Source organism: Podarcis gaigeae, assembly GCF_964106915.1.
Source record: "Podarcis gaigeae genome assembly, chromosome: 5".
In the NCBI taxonomy this organism is placed as follows: domain Eukaryota; kingdom Metazoa; phylum Chordata; class Lepidosauria; order Squamata; family Lacertidae; genus Podarcis; species Podarcis gaigeae.
In genome coordinates, this window is record NC_139681.1 from 5,949,476 (window position 1) to 5,976,565 (window position 27,090).

The 27,090-nt window shown below is 44.4% G+C and overlaps 1 protein-coding gene across 1 annotated transcript in view; it reads right to left on the bottom strand.

The window, feature by feature from the left end:
• The window catches only part of SEMA3A (semaphorin 3A), a 193,278-nt gene extending 167,102 nt beyond the window's left edge, over nt 1-26,176 (bottom strand). Inside the window, exon 1 of the mRNA XM_083738745.1 lies at nt 25,250-26,176. Coding sequence (XP_083594871.1) covers nt 25,250-25,367 — 118 coding nt within the window. The 5' untranslated portion in view covers nt 25,368-26,176. The remainder of the gene's footprint in view (nt 1-25,249) is intronic.
• Between the last annotated feature and the right edge of the window lie 914 nt (nt 26,177-27,090).

Sequence of the window (27,090 nt, forward strand, 5' to 3'; positions counted from 1 at the left end):
ATAATGTTTTGACTATGGTCTGGAGAGTGACCCTAGTCATCAACTGATCTGTTTCATTTTTGAGCATAAACATACAGGGGTACCTCGGGTTACATATGCTTCAGGTTACATACTCTTCAGATTACACACTCAGCTAACCTAGAAATAGTGCTTCAGGTTAAGAACTTTGCTTCAGGATGAGAACAGAAATCGTGATCCAGCGGCGCGGCAGCAGCAGGAGTCCCCATTAGCTAAAGTGGTGCTTCAGGTTAAGAACAGTTTCAGGTGAAGTACGGACCTCTGGAACAAATTAAGTACTTAACCCGAGGTACCACTGTAATGTGGATTGTTGAAATGCGGAACTGACAGTCCATTCATATTTCCAGAAATATTTTGTCTTTCTTCATGTTAATTATTTCTTAATGCAACTATTTTATTTCCCCCCTTTCCTCCCCCCCTGCATTGCAGGGGGTCGGACTAGATGATCCTTGGGGTCCCTATACAATTCTAAGATTCTATGAAAAGGAAGAGGCCCAGTCCATTTCTCATTGCCACTTGGCAACCTTAGCAAAAGAACACTGATGTCTCTCCCCACTGCATGGGCTTTGTTTCAACAGCTATTTCCCTTGCACTTTGGCAAGCTATCTCTACGACTGCACAAGGGCTTAACAACACAAATTCTCTCGGCAGCCCTCTATGCTCACTGAGCCTGAAAGTCATCAGTGCCAGAACTTCAGATGACTTCATCAGCAAGTGGCTCAGGCAGCCTTCACTACACAGCGCAAACTGCGCAAAACTGGCTTCACTTTAAATGAGCATTTACCAGAAAGAAAGAAAGAAAGAAAGAAAGAAAGAAAGAAAGAAAGAAAGAAAGAAAGAAAGAAAGAAAGAAAGAAAGAAGAGGAAGCAGCAGCAGCAGCAGCAGCAGTGAGGGATTAAATTCTTGCATTCTTTGGAACATCTTGACAATGTTGGGGAAACATCTTGCTGGAGGGTTTGGGATGCCTTTCATAAAGTAGCAAGAGAAATGTCCCATTTCTAAGTCACTCAGACATGGATTCCTTTGTGTGGACATTTCTATTAGCCAGAGATTTATTACAGTTGATTTCATACAGGAGTAAACGGCAACAAATCTCATGCAATATAAGGATCGATGGGCCATAAAACTGCCATGTTTTATGACAGGTAGACATCTAAAGGACAGAATGAAAAGAATGCTTTCTATTAGGAAAGAGAACCCCAATAAGCTGTGACATAAACCCCAATAAGAAACATATTGCACTGTCTCTTATCTCTGTGGCATCTGGAAGCAAAGGCTTTGGCAAACACAAACAGTTGTCTCTGCATACATGTTGATATGATTTTCACTAATTTGATCTACTTTCACTGCTATTGGTTCATTGTAACATTTTAGCAAAAGACTGAAGGGCCTCCTTTAGGCAAGAACCAAGCACTGAAGTTGTTCCTGGACTGCCTTGCTTTTAAATGTACAGTGGTACCTCGTGTTAAGAACTTAATTCGTTCTGGAGGTCCATTCTTAACCTGAAACTGTTCTTAACCTGAGGTACCACTTTAGCTAATGGGGCCTCCCACTGCTGCCGCCGCATGTTTTCTGTTCTTATTCTGAAGCAAAGTTCTTAACCCGAGGTACTATTTCTGGGTTAGCAGAGTCTGTAACCTGAAGCGTCTGTAACCCGAAGCGTCTGTAACCCGAGGTACCACTGTAGAAGAGAGAGTTGCATATTTGAGTGTTCTTCCAAGGAAAGCAAAATGACATGCTGGAAATAATCAGATTGATATGGTCAGCTGTTGCACACAAGACAGCAGACTATTGAGTAACAGCGTCCACACAGAGTCACTGAAAATCAAAATTCATGTGGTGGCCAAACATGAAAAAGTATGTTAAGTAACAGATGATAAGTAATTATAAGATTTCCCAGGGGAGCCTATTACATTCCAGAAACTGAATGACCTCTACAATGGAACGTTTAGTATTCACTGAGCACATCTATCAGGAACTTACCCTGTGCAAGCTCCATCAAATTGCTGGAATCTTCTGCATGACCCATTCCTTTCAGTGGAATGAATTTCCTCTTCCCTGGGAGCGATGGAACTCGATGATGTTCCATCAATCTCAGAGGGAACTATATGGCAAAAACATAAATACTGCAAGCAGCCATGCTTCTGCCATATAGCTCCTCTAGGAGTGATGGGATGTCATCAAGTCCTGTTCCTCTTGTTGGTCGCAGCTCCTCTACTCTTTTCAAAGCATGTGCTGCAAAGAAGACCCTAGCAGTTCAGCTGCTCAGGTGGCGGGTGGCTTGAAGACTAATCTGAAGCTTTGTAAGTGGAATTTTTAAAATAAACCAACAATTGCAGTGCTGGAGCACTCTGGCTGCACTGTGAGTAATTACCACTACGACTACGACAATTGTTTTACTTTTCTATTTCCACATGGATTTTACAGGGTATTCCCTTTACAATCCACATGGAAACAAGACAGAGTGGACTTAGTCCCATCTTCACGTTGAACTGGGATGTTCATTCCTAGCCCGAGCTTTCAAACAGCTCTTGGCTCTCTGCTGTTTTATATTTTTATTTCCAGAGCCATTATGCTTCCCCCAAAGCTCTATGAAGCACGCCATCCTTTTAAACTGATACCTAAAGTGAGCGATGCTGACCAAGTCTGAGAAGGGTGGAGGTGGTCAAGATGGGGACAGGGATGGAGATGAGGAAGGCTCAGAAGGTGAGCCAGGGAATTTTTTCTTAGAGGGAGATGCAGAGATTTCTATCTTTCTCCTTCTCCCCCCAGTCTCTCAACCACCCAGCTTTAAAGAGTGAAGCAGGCTTCCAAATAGGATATTGGGAAGTTCACAGAGGGTTGGATAATCCTTAAGACCACCTGGTCTCAGAGCGTCCAAAGTCCCAAGAGAAGGGGAGAAGAGTGACGCTTGGAGAACTGCCACCATCCAGCTCCCATAATGGACCTTCCCTCCTCCAACGGTCACCAAAGGGGCTTCTGAAAAACCATCTGGTCTGAGGGAAGCTAGAAGAAGAAGCAGCACTTTTTTCTAAACACAGTTGCCGGTCCTACCGTTGTTATTTAAACCACCTTGTAAAGGCTTCCTGAAAGATAAATACCACCATACTGTCAACCCAAGCACTTTAAATTGTCCCAGGACACAAAAGAGAAGAAAGTCACACCCTTGTCAATAGCCTTTGCTGCTGCATTCTGGAGCTCTCATTGCTGAACATTTCCCCAGAGCAGCCCCAGGTTGAGTGCATTGCCCTCAATCTAATCTGGAAGTTACCAGGATGTGAATGACAAACAATTAGACCTTCATGCAAGAAGCTGCAGTTGGCTTACCAGCCTGAGATGCTACAAGCAGAACTGAGATGAAACCTCTCAAAAGTTTATCTGAGAAGTTTGGGGTGTGGGGGTCTATAACCCCCCACCCTGCCGGCTATGCACAGACAATGTTGCAGAACAGTGCTAAGTCTGGGGCATTGAGGAGTGTGCAAAATTGTAGGCAGGGTGCTGCTACTAGTATTGTTAATAATAATAATAATAATAATAATAATAATAATAATAATAAAAGATTGGGGAAAGCATTTGTACCACTCTCCCTGCTAATGGTGAGTTCCACATCCCTGAGAAACTATGGGCTATTTACCCACCTGGTAAAACAATCTCCCCAATTCTCTGCCCACCCATAGAGTAGAGACCCATGAAAGGTTTTTTGGGCATAGCTCTAATGGAAAGCACTCCTGGGCACGGACGCCATCCACACATCCAGGAGCAGGCTTGGGTCAAAGAGCAACGGTGAACCCGATCTTTAAAGCCCCATTCAGAACAGATTGAGTCCTGGCCCCAAAGGCAATTGCTTGCCCAGCCATTAAGAAGTTTGCCTTCACTAGGAAAAGTTTTACAGCGGTGCCAGCTTGAATACAATATTGCGGTGGGGGCAGGTAAGCCCCACCCCACCCCACATAATCAATCACATGATGCGGCACACAGACACCATTTGAATGGCAATGCCCATCAACTTTGGGTGGCCCTGCCCCCTCTCCATGTGACTAACGTTTGCCAATCACATGAGAATTACTAGAGAACTCTCTAGAATCCGGTAACAACCAATCAAATTTAAATACATAGTAATGTGTACAATTTTAGTGAATTAAATTATTCTCTCTATATATAAATTTTCAGTTTTCACAATATTACAAATACACACCTTGCAAACACATATTTCAAATACAATTCCATATTTGATCCCCCCCCCTTTGTGGTTCCTTTTCTAGTTTAACACTGCATGTTCCACTTTACTCCATTTTTAAGTTATTCTTCCTTTTATCTTAGTGATGTTTTTAACTGCTTGATTTAAGTTAGTCCTGCTAATGAACTTACTTGCATGCCAGAACTTTTCAGATATTCTACAAATTTTCCCGATTCTTAATTTCCCCCTCTTGGTTTTTCATTAAACCTGTCAGTTTTGCCATTTCGGCATAATCCATCAATTTAATTAGCCACTCTTCCTTAGTTCTTTCCATCTCTGGGAAAAACACCATTCTGGCTGCAGTTGTGGCATACAAGAACAAAATTTTAAAGTCCTTCAGAATGTCAGTGTTCACAATCCCTAAGAGAAAAATTTCTGGGTTGTTGTTTTTTACTAAAGGTTATCTTAAACATTTTATTCAATTCACTGTCAGAGCTGCCTCTAGGTCCCAGCTCACAGAGGACCAACGCCAGGTTGATGTAATGTACAAAAGTCTTTATTGAAGTTTAGTCTCCATTTCAACGCCAGAGCATGCAGCCCTACGTCTTAGACCTTAGATCGGCGAAGTCCCGTCTGAATCACCTCCCCTTCCGCACCAGTTTAAGATCCTAGCCCTGCTCCACCTTCTGCGCTGTTCTCTCCTCCTCTGGGTCCTCCTGCCCACCGGGACATTGCCCTTTCTGGACTCCTCCGACGCTGAGTCGCTTAGCTCCTCCCCCTGCCTCCGGCGGGCTTTAGGACCCGGTTCCCAATCCTCATTCTCTGCTGTCCCGCGCTCCTGTACATTTGAACTTGTTTCTCGCGCCAACCCAGTGACCTTTCTCCTAACCGTTACACTGCTTCTATCACTGCTTCCCTCTTCCGTGGCACTGGCCGGATCTGACCTCCCCTCCATTGCCTGACTCTCCGATGGAGGCGTGGTCAGCTCTGCCTCGTCTCCTCTCCCTGGTGGGGAAAGCACTGGCCCCGATACCTAGGACTCTTCCCCCCCCCCACTCTGCTCTGGTGGGGAAGCTGGTCCTGATTTCCAACTACTGCTCTGGGAGTCCCTGCTGCCCCCTTGCTCCTGGGGCGTTCCCCTTGGGAACCCCCTGCCCCTGGCCACTGGCGCCCCCTTTTGTGAATCTTCCAATTCGCTGGAGAGGCTCATGGAATCCCTCGGACCACTGTCCCCTCCTACGCTCCCCTCGGATTCCTCCCCCTCGCTCTCCATCTCCCCTCTTCCCTGTGCCTCTGCTCCTGAGCCCCTGACATTCACTATAAATCATTTCCCATAAAGCTTTTGTTCTTTTACAGGGTCACCACATATGATAGAAATTACTTTTCTTTACACTTCCAGCATGACTTTGATTTTGATTTGTACATTTTCACAAGTCTACTAGGAGTTAAATACCATCTATACATCATTTTCATAAAGTTTTCTTTCACTGTGTAGCAGGCTGTAAATTTTAAATCTACATTCCACAACTTCTCCCATGCAGCCATTTCAATAGTATACGCAATATCTTATTTCACACTTACTTAACAGGTAAGTCTGAAATTTAGCAAGGCTCTGACATACAATATGCAATTGCTGATTCAAAAAAGAGGCGCCCAGTTCCAGTTATCAGCTGGAAAAAAGAACAATAACAAAAGTGTCTTCAGGCACATAAAAGACCAACATTAAAGATGAAAACCTCATTCATTGGAGGTTTTCAAGCAGAGGTTGGATGGCCATCTGTCATGTATGATCTACGTGAGATACCTGCATTGCAGGTGATTGGGCTAGGTGAGACTCCGGGTCTATGAGATTTCTTTGTGTGTGGCATTAACTTTCATGAACTACAGCCCAGATTGTCAGATGCATCTGAAGGTGGGCTCTAGTCCACACAAGCTAATTCCATAGTAAATGTGTTAGTCTTTAAAGTGCCACGAGGCTTTTTATTCTTTCAACCATTGGCCATTAATTATTATTTTTTTAAAAAACGATGATAATACAGACCCTTAAATGTAAAGTTCCATTCCTGGTGTGGTTTTAAAATGTTATAAGCAGACATTTCCTAGCCTGGCAATTCCACCTCACCTTCTCATATAATTTCCATACACTGATCACCTCCATATGTCTGGCAGAAGGTAAAATAGCTCATGTGGCTTCATAGTACTGGTGGGGGAGGCCTGTCCCAGGGAATGCAGAAAGATTTCAAAGCTCTCTCCAAACTTATTTGTGCCGACAAAACACGTTTCTTCAAGTAGCACATCTTTCAGAAAGAGAGGAATTGTTGTTGTTTAGTCGTGTCCGACTCTTCGTGACCCCATGGACCAGAGCACGCCAGGCACTTCTGTCTTCCACTGCCTCCTGCAGTTTGGTCAGACTCATGTTTGTAGCTTCGAGAACACTGTCCAACCATCTCGTCCTCTGTCGTCCCCTTCTCCTTGTGCCCTCCATCTTTCCCAACATCAGGGTCTTTTCCAGGGAGTCTTCTCTTCTCATGAGGTGGCCAAAGTATTGGCACCTGCTTTGCAGTTATGGGAGATTTCAGGTTCCACTGTCAGGACATTTAGTTGAAAGCCATGCCTTCAAGATACCCTGTTGTGTGTTTAAGGGCACCAGGCAGCACTTCATCTCTGCAGCCATCTTTCACCAGCCAAGAGAGCAAGAAGCTGGTTGCATCACTCCAAGATTCTTCCCCACATTATTAGGACACATGCACTTATTGAAATCAATCCAATAAAATATGAGAAATCGTGTCCTCCAAATCATGGAGAGCCACGCATTGCCTTCTTGTTGCTGGGTCGGGCCCTTTTGGATGAACTCTGCACCTCATTGGTTGCCTCTTTGTTACTGGGGAAAATTTTCTTAGGTTGGGGTTTGATTGGCAACTAAGGGGCTATTTAAGGGGCTGCACGAGATGAAGTACTTTATCTTTCGCATCATGCAGCGGATCTCCCTCCCTCCCTATAATTTAAGGTTGTGTTTTTGACCTTGCTATGCCTGTCTAGGGGTTGTCTGTTTTTGGAGCAGGGGCCCGGTAGGAATTTTGCCACTTGGCTGATTGGCTGTTGCCATTTCATTTTTGCCTACCGTGTCACAACTTTGTAAAGTTGGCAGTAAGACATTGGTTCATTATTTGGTGGAAGGGATTATGGATTGGCTGTGCCTGCCCCTCATTTTTGGTTGCTGCTGCTAGGGAATTCCATTAAAGGAACCCAGGGGCTCTATTGGCTCTGTCCGATTCCCTGTCAGGGGTTGCCAGAGTTCCTGGAAGCATCTGGGGTGAACTAAGAGGCAGAAATCCACCTCTGTGCTCTACCAGTATGTTTTCCCTTACTGACCTCTGGAAGTCCAGTTGTCAGTCCTGTTCCTGCCGTGCAGGTTCAGGTAGCCCAACCCAATGCCTAAGCAACCACTCACATGCTATAATCAATAAAGTTGTGGCCAAATTAATGCCAAAAATCTTAAAGCAAATATTCTGTGCCCTGTGTGATTTATTTTGGAGGGGGTTTGGGGGTCTTCACACGCAAGGTGCTGCATTGGACACCCCAACTGGACTTGCAAAATCTACTACATCTACCCTGGAAACTACCCTGGAATGGACTTCATACCAGCCTGTGTTTCTATGTCACAATTCTCTGGCCAAGATGTGAAACTGGCACATATTATCCCCATATCAAACAAAGAGAAAGGACTGGTGCCTTTGGGCTTTTCTTGTGATCATCCAGCTGGGAACAGGATGCAACAGCCTTGGTCTGATCAGGAAGAGCAGCTCATTATGGTTTCAGCACTTCTATGAGGTAACGTGCCTAGGAAATGGAAATTTGCCCATAGCCAGCTTTATGGCTGACTAAAGTATTCAAGTCCACCACACTTTTCACTATTCCAGAATTTGAAATTGCTCTTTAGTGAGTATTTAATAGCTGCACCAGTTAGTTTCCATATCACTTGCATGTCTTGAAAGAGGCCTTTTGTGGATCAAAATAAGGGAGTGGAGGGAAGAATGAGATGAAAGAAACAACCTCCTCAGATTGTACATTTAATTTGCTTTACTTCAAATAAAGACTTTTATAAAACAAGTCTTTAGCCGTTTCACTCATTTTGGGTTGTCCATATTTAGCACAGCAATCATAAAAGCAGATGCATTTACTGTGGAATAAAATTCTAGTTTGAACATTACAGCACATCATGGGATATGAGGTAAGCACAGATGCAACTATAACCAGTTTTTTCCTGGGGGTTTTCATTGCATTTAAATGTAGCTGAACTTATGGGAGACATTAGGCAGAATGACAGCTTGAGACCCCAAGCCAAACGTCTGAAACTGGGCGTTTTCTTATTCAACGGGCAGATCTTTATTGAAATTTACGAATGCCACAGGCCTGAGGTCTCTGGCACCCACCTTGGTTGTGAGGAAGTGGGATTTTAAATGGATCAGAAACAAGGTCCTGATCCTACTGAATCTTATGAGATTGTATAACAAGTTGTGCAATGGGGTGGGGTGGGGGGACCAATCCAGCAAAGAATAATATGCAAGGAAAAACATCAGGAGACCCCTGCTGGATTTGACAAAAAAACAACCACCTAGTGCAGCATCTTGCTCTTACAGTGCTGAGCCAGATGCCTAAGGAAAGCCCACAAACAGAACCTTAGGGCAGGCAACTCCTGGTTTATTCTTTATTCTTGAATGCAGAATTTACTTTACTGCTCCCCTCTGAGTCTCCGTGCTGCCCTGCAGCTGAACCAGCCCTGACAGCAACTAACAGAAGACTAACTTTACTGCTAGGAACAGTCTAGAACAGCAGTATAGCGGACTGCCTTGGAACAGCAACGTAACAGGGATAAACCCAGCATTGCAGTATAATACTGGGCATCCGGGAGCCCAGCTTTTTGTGTGTGGCTGCACCACTCCAATCCAGATCTGTACACAACTTGTCTTCTGCGGCACTGACAGAGCTTTTCTCCCTCTCTTCCCCCCAGTCTGTTCAGTCCTCTTCTGCTGATTATCAAAAGGGTGTTCACATGAGTGTGAAATTCAAGGTGTGGCAAATCTGTTTTCCCTGTACACAAATAGCTGAGCTGTATATTTCACATGTAACGTTACAGCCTGTGTACCTGCTTTCGCAATAGTTGAGCTGTTTACACTCTTTCACACAAACTCTTGTGCGAAATTTGTAAAGGGAGCTAAAATGAATTATGAACCATTTCTACCTTCCCATTTCCAAATAATATGTGGAACTGTAAACTGGATCCTGTTTCCAGTTTTACAGCAAAGCAGGTGGTTTCACCAAAGTATACAGCTGCCTCTCAGCACTGTCATTATAAATGTCTTTCTTTGGTTGTTATTACCATTCTGAAAATAAACTAATTAACACTTAACTGAAACACAGATATGGAATGCATTGGAACAACATCTAGAGCAAGGTGTTATTCAATGTTAAATTTGGGAATCAATATATAAACCCCAAGGTAACATATATAACTGCTTGCTATGTGGAAAAAAGACTGGTGACATTTCCACCAAATTAACTTGCACTTCTCAAATTTCTGAACTTCTAAAAAATTAAACATTAAATGTAAATGTATATATTAAATTAAGTCTTACTTTAATGAATATTTTGGGGTATTCTGTAATCTTAAAATATATGAGGGCATGTTTTATTAGGATTCTAAAGCAATGTATATGCAATTCTAAAAACAGCAGTTTGTTGCTTTTGCTCTTACACTTCCACTTATTCTAGTTGTTTAGTTATTTATCTGGCTGTACATGACCTTTTACACAGTAACACAGGGAATGATAGGCCCCTATCCTGAAATGTTTAAATCTAAATTTTGATGGTAGCTGAGAATATAAATGTGCCCAGTGACATGTAGCTGAATAGTGCATGAGAATACTGAATACTGACTGTCAATTATGCAGAGAACATTTCCCTAGGGATGAGGAGGAAACTTCAGCTGGAACAGGCAGGAGATCTTCCAACATGTGCTCTCCTCCTACGTATCTAAAATAGACTCTCCTGACAGGTGTGTTCTGGTACTTGCTGAGATATCAGGTATTTGTGGACTTATGTCTATGGAAGATAAAACGGAAGAACACTCCCCCCCCAGCCCACACCTGCACACCTTATTTAGGTGGCTTAGCTGCTCATTTTACATCCAAATAGATTTATATAAAGCTCACGCCCAGAACCAATCCCAGACATTTTCCAGACTGAAGTGAAACAGCATGGCTAGGCTCTTCCTCGGCTCATCTCCCACTTCCCCCCAGCAACTCCTTACTGCCTGTTTGTTCTTAGGTTGTTTCATCACTTCTACTGAACTGATACTAGGTGGATCAATTTAATATACTTTCTGGCCAAAGAATGCCAATCTGAACCCATGAAGAGTCAATGAAGTAGTTCCTCACATAATCTTACCATTAGGAAAATTCAGAATTAATAAGGAATCTGGGTCTGGTACTGCTTTGATTCCTAGCAGTGTAAACTCAATCCGGAACATTCAAATAAATGAGTTTACAGTCCCATACTAAAATAAAAGAAAAATAACAAATCTGTCTCAGGGTGTAGAAACATTTCTAGATTTGCATATATGCATATGTATGCTTACGTGGAAACACAGTACCAGAATCTGGGTCATGCAAGTGTTTTGTATAACTTTAAAAAAGTAGTGTTTGAAAGATAACACTTTTAGTCTTGGAAGATGACCTGATTTGGAGTCTATGAATTATCTTCCAATGGTTTATGAGAGAAGATTCCATGACTGATTGTAGAACTATTGCTTTAAAGAACTATGGCTGTTAGGAAAGGGTCTGTAGACACAACCAGACAGAAACAGCAGCCATCTCTGGATCTAGAAGAGCTGGTAAAATAAATATGGCTCTATGAAAAATGAAAATTGCAAGAATATTCCCAATATCCTAACTTTGAGCAATACTCAAGCCACGTGTACACAACAGACTTGATTCTGAACTAGGACCCAAGCCTCTCTCTTCATGTTATTTTTTGTGGCGAGGGGGTGTCAATGCCTTTCCAATGAAATGCTGCGGATATCATTCCTCATATGAATAAGCAGCAGAAGAAACTGATGGAGAAGAGAATCTTCTCAAACCCAATGGTCCAGGCCTGTAGCATCATGGCCATCCCTGAGGACTCTGATGAGGGTGAGGAAGAGGCCATGGAAAGGGACCCTTCCACTCAAGACCCCAACTCAGTGCTGAGCCCCTTCACTGAAACCCACCCTCTGGAAGTCTTGCACGCACCCTCTTCCTTCGCTCAGAGTGAGGAGATGCCCAGGAGGCTGCTTGTACATCAAATGTGTGTGTGGTGGAGAGAGCTCCATGGCGCAGTCTCTTGAGGCAACAGTGGCACCTCAACAGGCAGGAGCAGAACCAGTCCTCATGAAAGAACACCCAGGTTCAGACCAGGAGTTACTGATATAGCAGACATTCTCCTGAGAAGTTGGACTTTAACTGTCTCTCTTTAAAGTGTGGTGGGTAGCGAAGGCCAATTGTTGGGACAATTTGACACTCCTATGCAGTTTCCTGACCCTGGAGTCCTGGCTCTGGGCTTTGTCCCTGAACTATGTTTAAGAAATCTTGACACTCCTTCCCTAATTTGGTTTGTTTCTTGCCACACAACTTGTGTGTAATGACTGGTTTCTGCTTCTCTTGTCAGTCTTCTGGGATGGCTTCATTATTTACCAAAAAAAGTGCACCTGCTATTGTTCTTGTGTAGCAGCAGGACATCTAGTTAGAAGGAGCCATGTAACCCTTAAACCATCATACTTTTAGAATGCAATCAGATACATGAAAATCTCCTTCACATCTTCTCATGGGAAATTAGTTAACTATTTTATCAAAGACTGTTTTAATGACGTTCACCTAGCTGAGCATTTGAGCAAAGCAGCACAAAGACAGCATATATTTAAAATTATACAGAAGCAATCATACTTCTTGCAGAGTTCCAGTACTGCTGCTATATTTTGGAAAGTCTTTGTTTCTGGCAAATCTATAGGATCAGGGAAGAACTCATAGACTGACAAAAATAGGTAGCAAATACCAGATTCGCCAATACCAATTTATCATGGTTCACAGTAGAAATAATTCTGCATGAAGGGTATGTAAAGCTGAAGCCTAGTGCCTCTATATTATTAAATGCTCCAGCAACACAGGTTTTCTCCCCACCTTCCCTGTTTTTGCTAAAAAAATTCATCAGCAAATGAGTAGCTGACCTCATCTAGCCAAGGTATCATTGGCGGCCAACAGTAGACCTCTGAGATGCCACCTTTTCAGATGCCCAATGAAAATCCAAGACTGAATACCATGATTGGAGCTTATTAGTCCTTTAATAGTGCTAATCAGGAATTGCTTCAAGCCTCCCTTCTGCAGTGACAAGTAGTCCTTGGTTGAGGTTCATCATTTAATGCTTGGCCTTTAAGATTCAGTTGCTTTGGAATTTGACTTACACTGCAGTTTGGATAGCAGCAAAATGGATTTGGAGACTTTGTTCCGTTAGTTGCAAAGGTTTGTCCAATGTCCCCCTTTTGATTCTCATAAAGGAGGACTTTGTTTTTTCTTCCTTTCAAAAGTTGTGGGATATAGACTCTTTTCCACCCTTTCATGTCACATCTTTGGAGTTTGTATGTAATATCAAACCTGAATGCACACTTACTCTGAAGTGACAGAATTTATCATGAGGGGAAAAGACTATGTGGCAGAATATTCTCCTGGGCCTTGAATCTCTGTCTAGGGAATAGAGCAGCCTCTGAAAATATAGACACTGCCATTCCTAATGTGAAATGCCAGAGTTAATTTTGCATGATTGTATTTGACACTCTGTTTTAGGGGGGAAAGCAGGAGAAAGAAAGAACACGAGAAGAATCAGGGAGGAAAATGAAATACATTTGCAGCCTCCAAAGAACAAATAGGAAGATCTGAAGCAACTGGAAAGATTAAAGCCTGCACGTCGAAACAACAAAAGCTCATCCTAAAGATGTAGCGATCAGACCGAAGAAAGATAAAACTTCAAAACCAAAATATCATGCAGGAATCTGAGCATCATAGCACGGCACTAAAGAAATCCTGGAAAAGAAACCTAGTTTTAAAAGGAAACCCAAAAATAGAAAGAGTTGGTTGGCAGTTTCCTTCTTTGATGTAATTTCACACATACACACAAGTAATAGATTGCCCTGAAGAGCTGGCTCACATTACAGTTATCCCACAAATATGTTGCTTGTTTTAAAATGTGGTTATGTCATCTACATAAACAAGCATGGAAGAGAGAGAGATAGAGAAAGAGAGAGAGAGAGAGCAGCATAGCCCAACGAGTCGGCCTGTTTCACACGCTAAGCCAAGTCTTGGCTACAGCTGGTGATTAGCAAGAGAGAGCCTAACCACAAGGCCCAGTTTAGATGACACACCAAACCAAACCATGGCTTGGCTTGGCTTGGCATGGCCTAGCAGCAAAAAGGGCTAGCTAAGGCAAAAGTATCTTAAAAAGCAGAGACATCACCTTGCCAAGAAAGGTCCGTATAGTTTAAGCCATGGTTTTCCCAGTAGTGATGTATGGAAGTGAGAGCTGGACCATAAAGAAGGCTGATTGCTGAAGAATTGATGCTTTTGAATTATGGTGCTGGAGGAAACTCTTGAGAGTCCCATGGACCGCAAGAAGATCAAACCTCTCCATTCTTAAGGAAATCAGCCCTGAGTGCTCACTGGAAGGACAGATCCTGAAGCTGAGGCTCCAATACTTTGGCCACCTCATGAGAAGAGAAGACTCCCTGGAAAAGACCCTGATGTTGGGAAAGATGGAGGGCACAAGGAGAAGGGGACAACGGAGGACGAGATGGTTGGACAGTGTTCTCGAAGCTACAAACATGAGTCTGACCAAACTGCGGGAGACAGTGGAAGACAGGAGTGCCTAGCGTGCTCTGGTCCATGGGGTCACAAAGAGTCGGACACCACTAAACGACTAAACAACAACAACAAGGCAAAAGGAGTGTATCTGGAAAGCTCCTGTCCAGAAGCATGCATGTTTCTGCTGTTTAATATAGCAAGTTCTGCAAAGCATCTCTTAGGGTAAAATCTTGCTTTCCATTTGCAGAGAGCAGCTGCAAGAGGGGAAGTGCAGAGGAGGGTGTCGGAAGGGATTGTCTCTCCTCTTCACCCTCTCCTCACTGAGCGCCAAGCAAAAGATGGCAAAGTCCAGCAGGCTCACCCTCCTCTTTCCCTGCTTCTAGTGAAAAGGTGCCACACCATTTCGCTGTTAAAGCTAACCATCAGAATGACGAGCCCCTGTACTGACTTCATAAGTCACAGGATTGTTTTTAGTTTATTGAATTTATAAATCACTTCCCCAAACAGAATGTCTCCTTGCTGCCTCACTCTTTCTCTTCTCGGCAGCTCCCTGGTCTTCGGGAGGCAGGTGAGCATCACAGCCCCAGAAAGAAGAAGGTCACACACACACATGTCTTAGGCACATGTGTGTGCCCAGACCAAGTTCCATGGAGCTGGAAAGTACAGAAATGAAGGTTTAGGTGTTTCAGTGTCACTGTTTTATCAACCAGAGATGAAAGAGGGCCGATGTCTTTTGGCCCGTGCCTTAACAACTGAGCCAGCAGGTCACAAGGATAGGAAAACATGCAGCAACCTTTTCACCCATATGAAGGAGTACACCTATGCTCAAATTGTATAGAATTGTCATATGGAAGATGGAGCAAGATTCTTTTATCCTGCTCCATAGGCTAGGGCCCAAACCAATGGATTCAAGTTATAAGAAAGGAGATTCCATGCCCTCCAACATTACTCAGATGAAAATCGGGATATTTCTCACTCCAACCCCCCTGACTCTCCTGGACCCACCCCCATTCTCCCCCCACCTGCAGAGTATTTCCTATCAGAAGAAGGGCAAGTGCCATGCCCACTTCACCAATGGGACACAGCATGCATGCCCTCCACTGTCCTGAGAAAACTCCTTAATCCCAATCTTATTTTATTCTTTAGTAGGTTAGAATTTATTAATTTTGGTCACAGACCAGTTCCAGCTCACATACAACATCAGGGAAGTCATAAAACACGATAGGGAAACATTTGAATTTGCAGCTGGGTATAACAGGGGCAATACAGATATAGCAACAGTTAAAAATATGTAAATTAAATCTTAATCACAAAAATATAACCTAAAATTGTCATTTAAGCCCTCAGTCATTATGGTAGCACAGCTTGTTCCCTACGTTTTATGGCGGTCACACAGAATTTGGTCACCCTTAGCGTGATCTCAGGAACCTTGTCCTCTACCAGGGATTTTAGACAGTGAAGTTCAGACCCATTTGGAGATTTCTGTATAACAGGGATGATAAATGCCGAGCGTATATCCCCGTAGAAACGGCAGCGGAACAAGGCATGAGAGACAGTTTTTACCTCCATCAAGCCACAGGGGCAGACTCGTTCCGCGTATGGTTTACCCTCGAATCTGCCCTGCAATAAGGCAGGTGGCAGCACATTGAATCTAGCAAGGGTAAACGACCGTCTGTATTTAGTAGACTGTTTTTTAGTAGATTTTTAAAAAGAAAAAACTCACACCAATTAGAAAGGAAAAAAGATTAGACATGGATGCACAAAGCATCCCCCCCCCCCCCAATGAAGACTCCTTGAGCTGTGCTCCGCTTCCCGTTTCTCCCCACCCAGGGCGGCACTGCCCTTTGCCTGCACCTCATAGAATCATAGAATCATAGAGTTGGAAGAGACCACAAGGGCCATCGAGTCCAACCCCCTGCCAAGCAGGAAACACCATCAGAGCACTCCTGACATATGGTTGTCAAGCCTCTGCTTAAAGACCTCCAAAGAAGGAGACTCCACCACACTCCTTGGCAGCAAATTCCACTGTCGAACAGCTCTTACTGTCAGGAAGCTCTTCCTAATGTTTAGGTGGAATCTTCTTTCTTGTAGTTTGGATCCATTGCTCCGTGTCCGCTTCTCTGGAACAGCAGAAAACAACCTTTCTCCCTCCTCTATGTGACATCCTTTTATATATTGGAACATGGCTATCATATCACCCCTTAACCTCCTCTTCTCCAGGCTAAACATGCCCAGCTCCCTTAGCCGTTCCTCATAAGACATCGTTTCCAAGCCTTTGACCATTTTGGTTGCCCTCCTCTGGACACGTTCCAGTTTGTCAGTGTCCTTCTTGAACTGTGGTGCCCAGAACTGGACACAGTACTCCAGGTGAGGTCTGACCAGAGCAGAATACAGTGGCACTATTACTTCCCCTGATCTAGATGCTATACTCCTATGGATGCAGCCCAGAATTGCATTGGCTTTTTTAGCTGCCGCGTCACACTGTTGGCTCATGTCAAGTTTGTGGTCAACCAAGACTCCTAGATCCTTTTCACATGTACTGCTCTCAAGCCAGGTGTCACCCATCTCAGGGCTGGCGCTTCACACAAGGCTGGGCTTTAGGAGTGGGAGCAGCCTCTGCTCCTCCTCATCCACTGTCCAGAAGCTGCTAGGAGCTGCCATGGGGAGGAGGCCGGCAGCAGCAGCCATGGAGAGGCCATAGCATGCTCCCTCGCAGCCGCCACTGCCGCCCAGAACAAGCGCTGGCTCGTCCTCTTCCCCAAGTTCGGTGGAAATAGGGACATTTCAAGATCAAATCAGAAACCAGGATGGCTTTCATAATTCCGGGACTGTCTCTGTAAAATAGGGAGACTGGGAGGGATGCTTTCTGACAGTGAGAGCTGTTCAGCAACAGTGGAACAGCCTCCATTGGGAGGTTGTTTTCTCTTATTCCCCAAAATCCTCATGGGGCTAAAACACTACAAGCATCATGTCCTTGGATGCCCTGACTACATTCTTATTTTCTACAAAGGTTCCAGGCCTTTTGCATTTCTCCTGTTGGCCATGACTGTGTAAGGGCTGTCATGTGGTGGTGGACCTGGCTTGGTCACAAGGGCCACCTGGCTCGACAGGGGGCTGCAGCCCTGGGTGACCAACAGCCACTCATTCTCAGCCTAGCCTTCCACACAGGGTTGGTGTGATGAGCAGGGGAGTAAAAGAACAGTCTAAGCCATTTTGAGCTCTCTGAATGATAGGTGGTGTATAAATGTTAAAATAAAATAAAATACCAGTCCTACCATGGTGCATTCCTTGTCGTAGCCACAATTTACATTGTTTGGTTAACACTTGTGAAATGTGATCTGTGAAATGGATTATTAATGTTTTAATAATTTTATACAAAGTGCTTTGTAAAGTTTCCCTGAAAACTTGTAGGAACTCATGAAGTTTTACCAATCTGTCACCTGATAGGAGATTTAATCAGTTTTGCTAATTTTAATCTAAACTGTGTCCATTTCTTGAGCTTACTCTTTGCTACGTCTCACATCTTGATCATTTGTGGACAATTATGAGCCAGAGTACTTTATTGTAATAGGACTTTGAAAGAAAGACTGTGAAAAGAAGAAATGAATACGCAGGGAATCATTTTCCCGTTAATTGTCCTGAAGCGATGTGCATTCAATTGTGTAACAATAGCAGCAAGAATAACAAAAAGAACCACACATTTACTCTTCCCAAACATCCTTAAGAGAATTGAGAAATGTTCAATAAACAAATGGGATGAGACAGATGGATTTGAGAAACTTTTGGTTTACGCGTGCAGAGACTGAATGTGGTTCACAGACTTAAGAGAGGTTCTGAGAGGTGGAAGGGTTTGTAAGTCAATTTAAGTGGATGTCAAAAATCTGGTGTTTTTCGTATCTGCTGTTTTCTTGGGTTCTAAAAACAAATGCAAAATGGAAAAGAACAGGAAAAAAATGTGCATATGGATACTGGGTTGGCACAGCTCAGTAGAGGCAAGCCCAAGTGGGTAATCTAATTCTCCAGGTTTAGCTCTTGGGACTCTCCTTGGTCAATGTTCTCTGGCAGCCCTGCTCCTCGCTCTCCTTGACTGGTTCTCCCTCGTTGAACTGTGTCCTTGGACTGTGGCCATGCCTCTTGCTTATCGGGAGAGAATCCTCTGCCTTTTGCATGACTGGACAGACATCTACTGTGCAAAGATCACATCCCACGCCCTGCCCACTTTCGCCTACCACCAATGGGAAGGGAAAGGAGCTCCCACCCAGGGTAAAACTCACAGGGGCCCTGCTGTCACCATCACATGGAAGCTGCTTCCTCAGAACTTGGCCATCTGTGAGCAGAGTCAACCTTCCGAGACTTTCTCATCCAGATGGCACACCGTCGGAGGAGTGTGGCAACTGCCTGGTGATAATCCATGCGCCTGCCCATGCTCACCACAACATCGTGATAGAGAAGTTGTTGCAGCTTTGCAAAGCTGTGTGGTGAAGTAGTGGTGAGGGCTGGGCTGGTGCAGCCGCAGGAGGCTCCCTCTGTGCCCCACATGCCGTGTGCCTACCCCATGTGGCATTAGCAAACGCCCTTCCACTGAACTTCTTGGCACCTGCTAAAAACATTTAGACAATCCTACCCAGATGCTGGGACACGGGTGGCGCTGTGGTCTAAACCACAAAGCCTAGGGCTTGCCGGTCAGCGGTTCGAATCCCCACGACGGGGTGAGCTCCTGTTGCTCAGTCCCTGCTCCTGCCAACCTAGCAGTTCCAAAGCACGTCAAAGTGCAAGTAGATAAATAGGCACCGCTCCAGCGGAAAGGTAAATGGCGTTTCCATGCACTGCTCTGGTTTGCCAGAAGTGGCTTAGTCATGCTGGCCACATGACCCGGAAAAACCGTCTGCGGACAAACGTCGGCTCCCTCGACCAGTAAAGTGAGATGAACGCTGCAACCCCAGAGTCATCCACAACTGGACCTAATGGTCAGGGGTCCCTTTATCGTTACCTTACTCAGATGCTTTGAAAGTCAAGGTAATTTTAATCAGTTTTAGTATTTTAACTTTTATACTTTTTAATGTAGGGTTCTATTTTTTTCTGTTTTATCTTCTGTAAACCACTTTGATGTTGTTGGGTTGTTGTTGTTGTTGTTGTTGTTGTTTTACAATTAAGTGGTGTATAAATTTCATGAAATAGGTAAAATAAATATGGACGTGTGAATAGGCTGAGAACAGAATGTGCATATTGACCAACATCAACCCAAGAACAATACTTTTCTGTTGAGGCAGCTCATGCATTTTTGCAAAATCAAGGGACAGTAACACTTCAGCCATGTGTGCTGTTCATGTGGTAAACATTTGAGCCTCAAAGAAAAGGGCTTTTGTATTATCTCTCCACAATATTATGGTTTTCGTAGAGTTAACTCATATGTTATTCTCTTGTTAATTATGCTGCTTTAGTTAATTTATGTTAATTTATTAACATAAATTTATGTTAATTTATGTGCACTTTGTGATTGACCTCCTTTGTAATGTTTTATTTTGAAATCTTTTAAGATGACATGTTTCCTGTTAATTATGTTGCTTTGAATGTATACTTTAAATTTGACTTTCTTTAGTAGTGTTTGATTCTGGATTGTTCTATTTAATGTTTTAATGTGTTGTAAACTGCCTTGGGATTTTTTCCTCAAAACTGTAAAGTGGTGTAGAAATTAAGCCATAATAATAATAATAATAATAATAATAATAATAATAATAATATGGTAATTCAGTTTTGAGACAAGTTATTGGGACTCAATTAATGTACATCCCTTGAACACAATGAAGCTATCCTTAAGCACAGTGCTAAAAATCCATTCCATTTTTTGCAGGCATGTCCAAAGCCCATTTCGGGGGGCCTAATCCGGCCCCTCGGCTGGTTTTATCCAGCTCCTTTGGCAGTTTATTTATTTGGCTCAAATCCTTGCAAAAAATTGTATATAAAGCTCAACAACTTTGGTCGGCCCTCATGCACGTTCACTTCATCAAATCTGGCCCTCTTTGGAAAAAGTTTGGGCACCCGTGGTTTATTGGGAAGGAAGTTTATTGAGAAACAGCTGGAATCACCTACACCAGATCATATGAATTTGCTGGAATCCACAGCAAGAGGTGTATGCTGTCGCTTTTTTCTTCTCCAAGCCCAAGGATATATGCCTCAGGATTATGGTCAATGTGTTGAAGACCACCTTGTTTAAATAAGATTTTGAGTGTGTACACGGAAATCACCTTAAAGATAAAGGTAAAGGTACCCCTGCCCGTATGGGCCAGTCTTGACAGACTCTAGGGTTGTGCGCTCATCTCACTCTAGAGGCCGTGAGCCAGCGCTGTCCGCAGACACTTCCAGGTTATGTGGCCAGCGTGACGAAGCTGCTCCGGCGAACCGGCACTAGTGCAGCACACGGAACGCCGTTTAGCTTCCCGCTATAAAGCGGTACCTATTTATCTACTTGCACTTAAGGGTGCTTTCGAACTGCTAGGTGGGCAGGAGCTGGGACCGAACGACGGGAGCTCACCCCTCCGCGGGGATTCGAACCGCCGACCATGCGATCGGCAAGTCCTAGGCACTGAGGTTTTACCCACAGCGCCACCCGCATCCCTTGGAAATCACCTTAGCTTACCATAAATTCTTATATCAATTCTTCTACACCCAAGTCCAATTTCCCTGGGAATAGTTTGCAATTACCTTGAGCAGAAAACAAAACAGACGCCCCACATCTGTGACTGTTAGAAACTGCTGACTTTTAGGGCTTAACATTTTCTCTTCTCACTTTACATCCAGCATAAAGAAGAGCTTCGAGGAACTTGGAAGCTTGCTCACAACTTTATCACATTTTGGGTGGTTATATTAAGCTGATGAACCCAGATGGCTATCTCTAATTTATGTGCGTTCTGCTGAAAAGTAAGTGTACATTGTGTATGTATTATGCACATATGTGTACATATTACAGCATTAATTGTACTGTGGCTGCTTTAGGGGGAAAAACAACGGGGATTTGGGACAAGATCCTATTTACATAAAAACTTAGAACTGGTCTCCAAAGAACAACTTTAGCCTTAACCAAGGACCTGCATGGGCTTACTGAAATGTTTGCCTTTACCCTCCAGAAGCAGCTGAGACCCTACATACGGTATCACAAGGAGTTTTTAAAAAGCTGTACTAAGTTTCAAAGCGGTGTGTGTGTGTATGCACGTATATGTTGAGGGTGAGAAAAGCTAGTCTTAGCCTCATGGAACTAGTCATATAGTTATTTGAATCCTGGAAACCCAGATATGTCTTAGCACCTGCTATTTCCAATAAAAAGTCCATGACTCTGAGCATCTAAATGCATGCTCTTCATATCACTCCCTCTCATAATACAGGATGGTTCTAATTTGGTACAAGTTTGAGCGAAAAAAAGTGTCACAAGGATTCAAGAAAAGAGAGGTTGCAGAAATTTCAGTCTCTACCAACCTGAGAAATGGCAGAGCTAATGTCAGACCTTTGAAAACAAGTGACCGTAGGAAATTAACGTTGACGGGGATTTAACCCTTCATGAATTACTCTTTTTTAAAAAATAAATTTCCAGCAAGCCTCTTTCCAATAAGTGGAGTTAATTTTGTTGTGGTGTTTTACATCTTTGCAAAGTGCCTAAGGAAGGCAGGTTGCCCAGGAATGCAGGTTAGAAATCTTTCAGAAAAATAAACAAATCTATGAAGTTCAACTGCGCTTAACACCTAATAAGTCAGGAAGAAACAAGCTGCTTAGAAAGAAACCTTTAGCATCAGTTATCTGACAACTGACTGCAAGACAGCTGCTCACGTGTAAAACAGAGAGTGTGTGAGAAAAATATTAGTCCGTAAGATAGGAGAAGGAAAATGGCTTGGCATGTTCCTACACACCCACCTGCTCATTTCACAGTTTATGTTATTAAATTACCCAGCACCCTATGCCTAAGAGAAACCTGCTGGGTAGCCAAAGGGCAATATCTTCACATTGTTAGCAGTATCTGGAAAAAAGAATTTCCCCCAACCCTTCGCCAGAGTTAGCCCTAGTAGGGAGAAAATGCCTTGTGGTGCTGTCATGCAATAGAACCACCGTGCTCATTTGCAGCATATTAATCTCCTGCTCAACAACATCTCTCTGTTAATAGAGAGCACTTACAGCGACTGCTGTGCTCATTTCACTGAGGAAATATTCACAGCGTGCGCATTAGAAGGACAATTAATTATCCAAAGCTTTATTAGCTCATGTTCTTTATTCTTCCATGTCCCTTGGTAACTAGATATTAATGGCATTGCAGGCACTGCTAGAGCACATCCCTCACTCAGGCTGCCAGCCTGATCCTGTAGCAAAAGCTGCACAGAGGTAAGCAAGTAGATCAAAGAAATAATAATGCTGGCATAGTGTTTATGAAGCATATTAAGAGTGTTTCAAAGTATTTCATGTATGCTGCCTACTGTAGCATGTGCTTAAACACTCGATTTGATTTATTAATGAAGAACAGAGATTTGGGCACTAAGGTGGTTCTTTGGTTGGTTTTGTTGTCGCTCATTTAGTTTTCATATTAGATTCAGAGCCAGCATGTTGTAGTGGAGAACTTTGAGCACTGAGAAGAGAGAGATAGATTTGACATTGTGGCTTCACCCTGAAGCTCAGTGGGTGGCTGGGTTCAAATTAATATCATCACTCGGATCTAACCTCCCACAGAGGGTAGTTATTGGAAAGATCATCTGTTGTATCCCATCACAAGTTCCATGTAAGGTAAAAAGCAAAGGTGGGAAATAAATAATAGCCCAAAGCAGAAAGATCACCAGGGTTGCAATTGTACACAAACTCACTTGGCAGCAAGTCCTTACTTCGTGGTAAATATGCATAGGAAGCTCATGCTCCAGATCCTCCAGTCTCCTGTTTGATGTCTAAGTTGATGAATATTAATGGAAAAAGCAAAAGCAGGAAACCACCGTTCTGGTATAGTTTTCATCAAAACATGTAGGAAATGTATTGAAGCAACACAACAACACTGATATCTCAGTCTGCATGCCAAATCCAATCAAGATGAAATAACCATGGGATACACCACCCAAACCCAATGGAATAAATGGTCTTTCTTTCTGCTGAGAGGTGGCAGAATTAGGACTTCCACTATACTTAAGCAGCACGATCCAATGCTTGTTCACTCGGAAGTTAGTCCTCCTGAGTTCAGTGAGGTTTGCTGCCAGGTAAGTCTGCCTAAGAGTGCAGGCTAACACACCTATGTATGTTTACTCAGAGGCACTGTACGTCCCAGTGGATTCCAAGGGACTTGCTTCTAAGTAAAGGATTGTCGCCTCAGAGAGTTAGAAATAGTTTTGATGAGACATTGTTCTTGTTAACAGATCAATTAAAACAAGCTACTTAAATAATCCCTTCTGTACATGCAATTGCAGTTCAATAGATGCATTAAAGTTAATTAGATCATAAGCAATTAAATGTCAATTGGAATTTAGGGGTCTGATTATATGGTGATGACTCATATTAGAAAGCAAAAGGTAACTTCCCTGCATTCTTATTAGCCATCTTTTCATGGCAAATTAATTAGCATATTCCAAGAACAACAGAGTGTTGCTTTCATACATATGCACATGCACACACAGGCTTGTTTTAGGATATTCCCATACACTGATTTCACTCTTAAGTCAGAATACACATGTGTCATTGTTGTCCTGTGCTTTTTTTTATCAGCCTTTAGGTTGCTCAGCCAAGGCATGTTGGTGTTGTCTGTCTGGCATCAGTCAGTCCCTGAGCAGCTAATGGGCAGGTTCCTCCCACCTCTCCTTCACCATCAGTGGACCTACCCCAAGATTTATCAAGCTTGAGTTGCACAACTTAGGCTGCAGTCCAAACCCACCTAACCTGCGAGTAAGCCCCACTGAATTCAATAGGCTTTACCTCTGAGTAGGCCTGGTTAGGAGTGTGCTGCTACTTGGTCCCTGAGACTTTGCTGGACTTTTCCTTTATTCGTTTAAACAAACTGGTAGAAACAAGGACATAAATCTTCCTCATTGAAAGTGGGAAACTGGGAGACACCCCCCCCCTTTCTCCTTTCACTGCCACAACCTGCACAGACATAAATACAACATGCCACGAGGGACGCCTATAACCATAGACACAAGCTCTTTCTTTTCTGCATTATGGGAAGTAAGCTATGCGCCTCGCTTCCCCATCTGAAGCCAGAGTGATCTTCTCCCCTATTACAAATTAATAACGAGCTGATTTATTTTTTTTAATCGCTTCCTTAAAACAGAGCAATTCTGTCTTCTTCCCATCCGTGGACCAAATGCAAGTGCGAGGTAAACCTTCCACGGCACGCAGCCCTTGCGCTTTTCAAGCCCTGGGGGGAAGGGGGGGGGAGGAGCAGGGAGGGGTGTGACTGGGAGCCTGAACTTGCAAGAGCAGCTTAACTGTTGCGTGCAAAATTCTGCACAACGGTGTTGTTCTGCGGGGTCCGGAGAAGTTAAGGATCACGTGCCAGTTTTCTCTCTCCGCTGTCGCTTTTGCGCCCGGATCCGAGCCATGCGGGCGACGTGTCCACACCAGAGAGGTGCCCGGGTATGAAACGCAGTACAGTATATAATCCTCGCGCGCACCTCTCCAGTACTGCGTTTTTGCGCTTCCTCGTTTTCCTAGCAAACGGCCCCCCTCCCCAACCCCGCTTCGGCTCGGCATCCGACTGTCAGACTTGTGCCGCCTGAATATGCATGGCGGCGACGGCTTAACTCTTCCCTGCTCGCCACCATCCCAGCCGAAGTCAGGCGCCGAGAGAGAGCGCTAGGCAGCCCCGGCAGCCCCAAACGATCAATGCAATGGGGAAAGCAATGCAGAAAGGGGGTGAGGGGGAGATAGGAATGCTGGGGACCCTGCACTGGCCGGAAGTCCGAGGGAATCCACCGCGATCCAGTGGCAGCAGCGTTCTCCGCTGGTTCTCCCGCCCGGCGCGCTTTAGTGCCCGGGCGAACTCGCGCCTCTTTGTCTGTCCGAGCAGAACTACGAGACCAGATACCTGGGAGGAGGCGGCTGGTTTTGGCCCCGCCGAGCAAGGAGCAACCTCGGGGGAAAGGGGGAAACGGCACGAGCAGGAGCCACCAGCAGGAAAGAATAAAAAGAGGAGGAGGGGGAAAGGAGCAGGCTTACCTTTGTAGGATAATTTGAGGCGCGGCACGTTGTCCTTCTTGGCATGTTGGCAGCGAGCGCTTTCTGCTAGTAGAAATACTCCCCAGACAAGGCAAGCCGTCCGGCGGGTGCAGCCCATGCTGCAGAAGAGCACTGGATAGTCCTCCCCCCGGCGCTCCCTTCTGGTCTCCTGGGTGGAGGGAGTTTGGGGGGGGGGGAGCGATGGGTCCAAGCAGAAGTTCAAAGCGATCTAAAAACTGAGAGGTAACAGGTGACCCGGATCAGTTTCGTTCAGGAGCGCAGGGTGATCCAAAAACCTCATGGCCAGGTTTGTAACATCTCCTCCTTCTCTTAAGTCACCGGAGCGGAAGGGGACACGCACAGATACACATGTGGGGAGGTGGACACAGACACACACAAAAAAACCAGCTCGCAACGATTCGCCACCCTCACCCCACGCGCGGCGTGGAAGGAGAAGGACGGCGAGCCAGCGCGCAGGGGCTCCGGGAAAGGCGCAACCGGTGCAGGGCAAAAGCGGGAAAGGGACCAGAGTGGCGGCTTCTTCCCCCGCCAACCTCTCTCGCCTTCAAAAAAGAAGAATCATAACCAAAGCCCTGCTCGGCGGTCGCCTTGTGCCCCGAGCCAATCCCGCTCTGGTGCTCCCCTCCGGCTTCAGTTGCAGGCAGCAGGAATGCCAAACGGGGGCAGAGAGAGACGTAGCAGCAGCAGCAGCAGCAGCACCGAGTTTTCCTGCGCACATGGAGAGGCAGAGATGACACAGGAATCTGCAGAGTTTCTCTCCCTCTCTCTCTCTCTCTCCCTCTCCCCTCCTCCCTTCCCCTTCTTTTTAACCCAACACTCTCTCCAGAGTGTCTGACAATGGGAGAACAAGCGCAGCACAGCCCACTTCGCTTCCTCCTGCTGTCACCAAGCACACATGCAAAAAACATCGAGCCAAGGATTTGCGGAGGGACCAGTTCGGGAAAGGCAGGGAGCAATAAATTTCGCCATCAAATGCGCGAGCTTTCTCTCCCACTGCCGTTTCTCCCTCCCCTATCTTAAGGAAAAGTTTCTCCCCCCCCCCCATTAGTCCTTGACTCTTTCTACTGTCATAAATAATCCATCCGAACGATAGTGTAATTTTGTTTTTACTCCGTTGCTGATAACAAAAGGGAAAAAGAAAGAGAGAGTTAGGGAGCGTTCCATCAACGTAACTTTATTACTGGAGTTTAATTTAAAGTCTTGTTAAGAAACCCTCCTCCCCAAGAACCTCCCAGCCAGCAGGAGAAATTCCTAGTTTTTGTTTTTTTTTAAAGTCCTCGTTAAGACACATGTAAGTCCAATGAGACTTGTAAATTATACAGGGGATTCTCTCAAGATCTCTCTCCCCACCACCACCTTAAATTAAAAATATCCATTTCCCCCCCTCTCTTTGGGGAGGCTCTGGCTTTCTGAAGCAATCTATTAGTAAACTTGCTCCCCTCTCTCAAGGGGCAAAGGAAGATCCCATATATATGCACACTTGAACATTCATTTGGTGAGATCATGGATTCAGTTTTGTCAAGAATCGAGAAAAGATTTGTTTGATATCTATTTATGCTCATGTCTGTTAATGAAATATTGTTAACATGTCCTCATCAGGGCACACATTCTCAAGGAACCATTGTCAAAACAAAAAAAATTCCTTCCAGTAGCACCTTAAAGACCAACTAAGTTAGTTCTTGGTATGAGCTTTCGTGTGCATGCACACTTCTTCAGATACCTCTGAAGTATCTGAAGTACCTCTGGGTATCTGAAGAAGTGTGCATGCACACGAAAGCTCATACCAAGAACTAACTTAGTTGGTCTTTAAGGTGCTACTG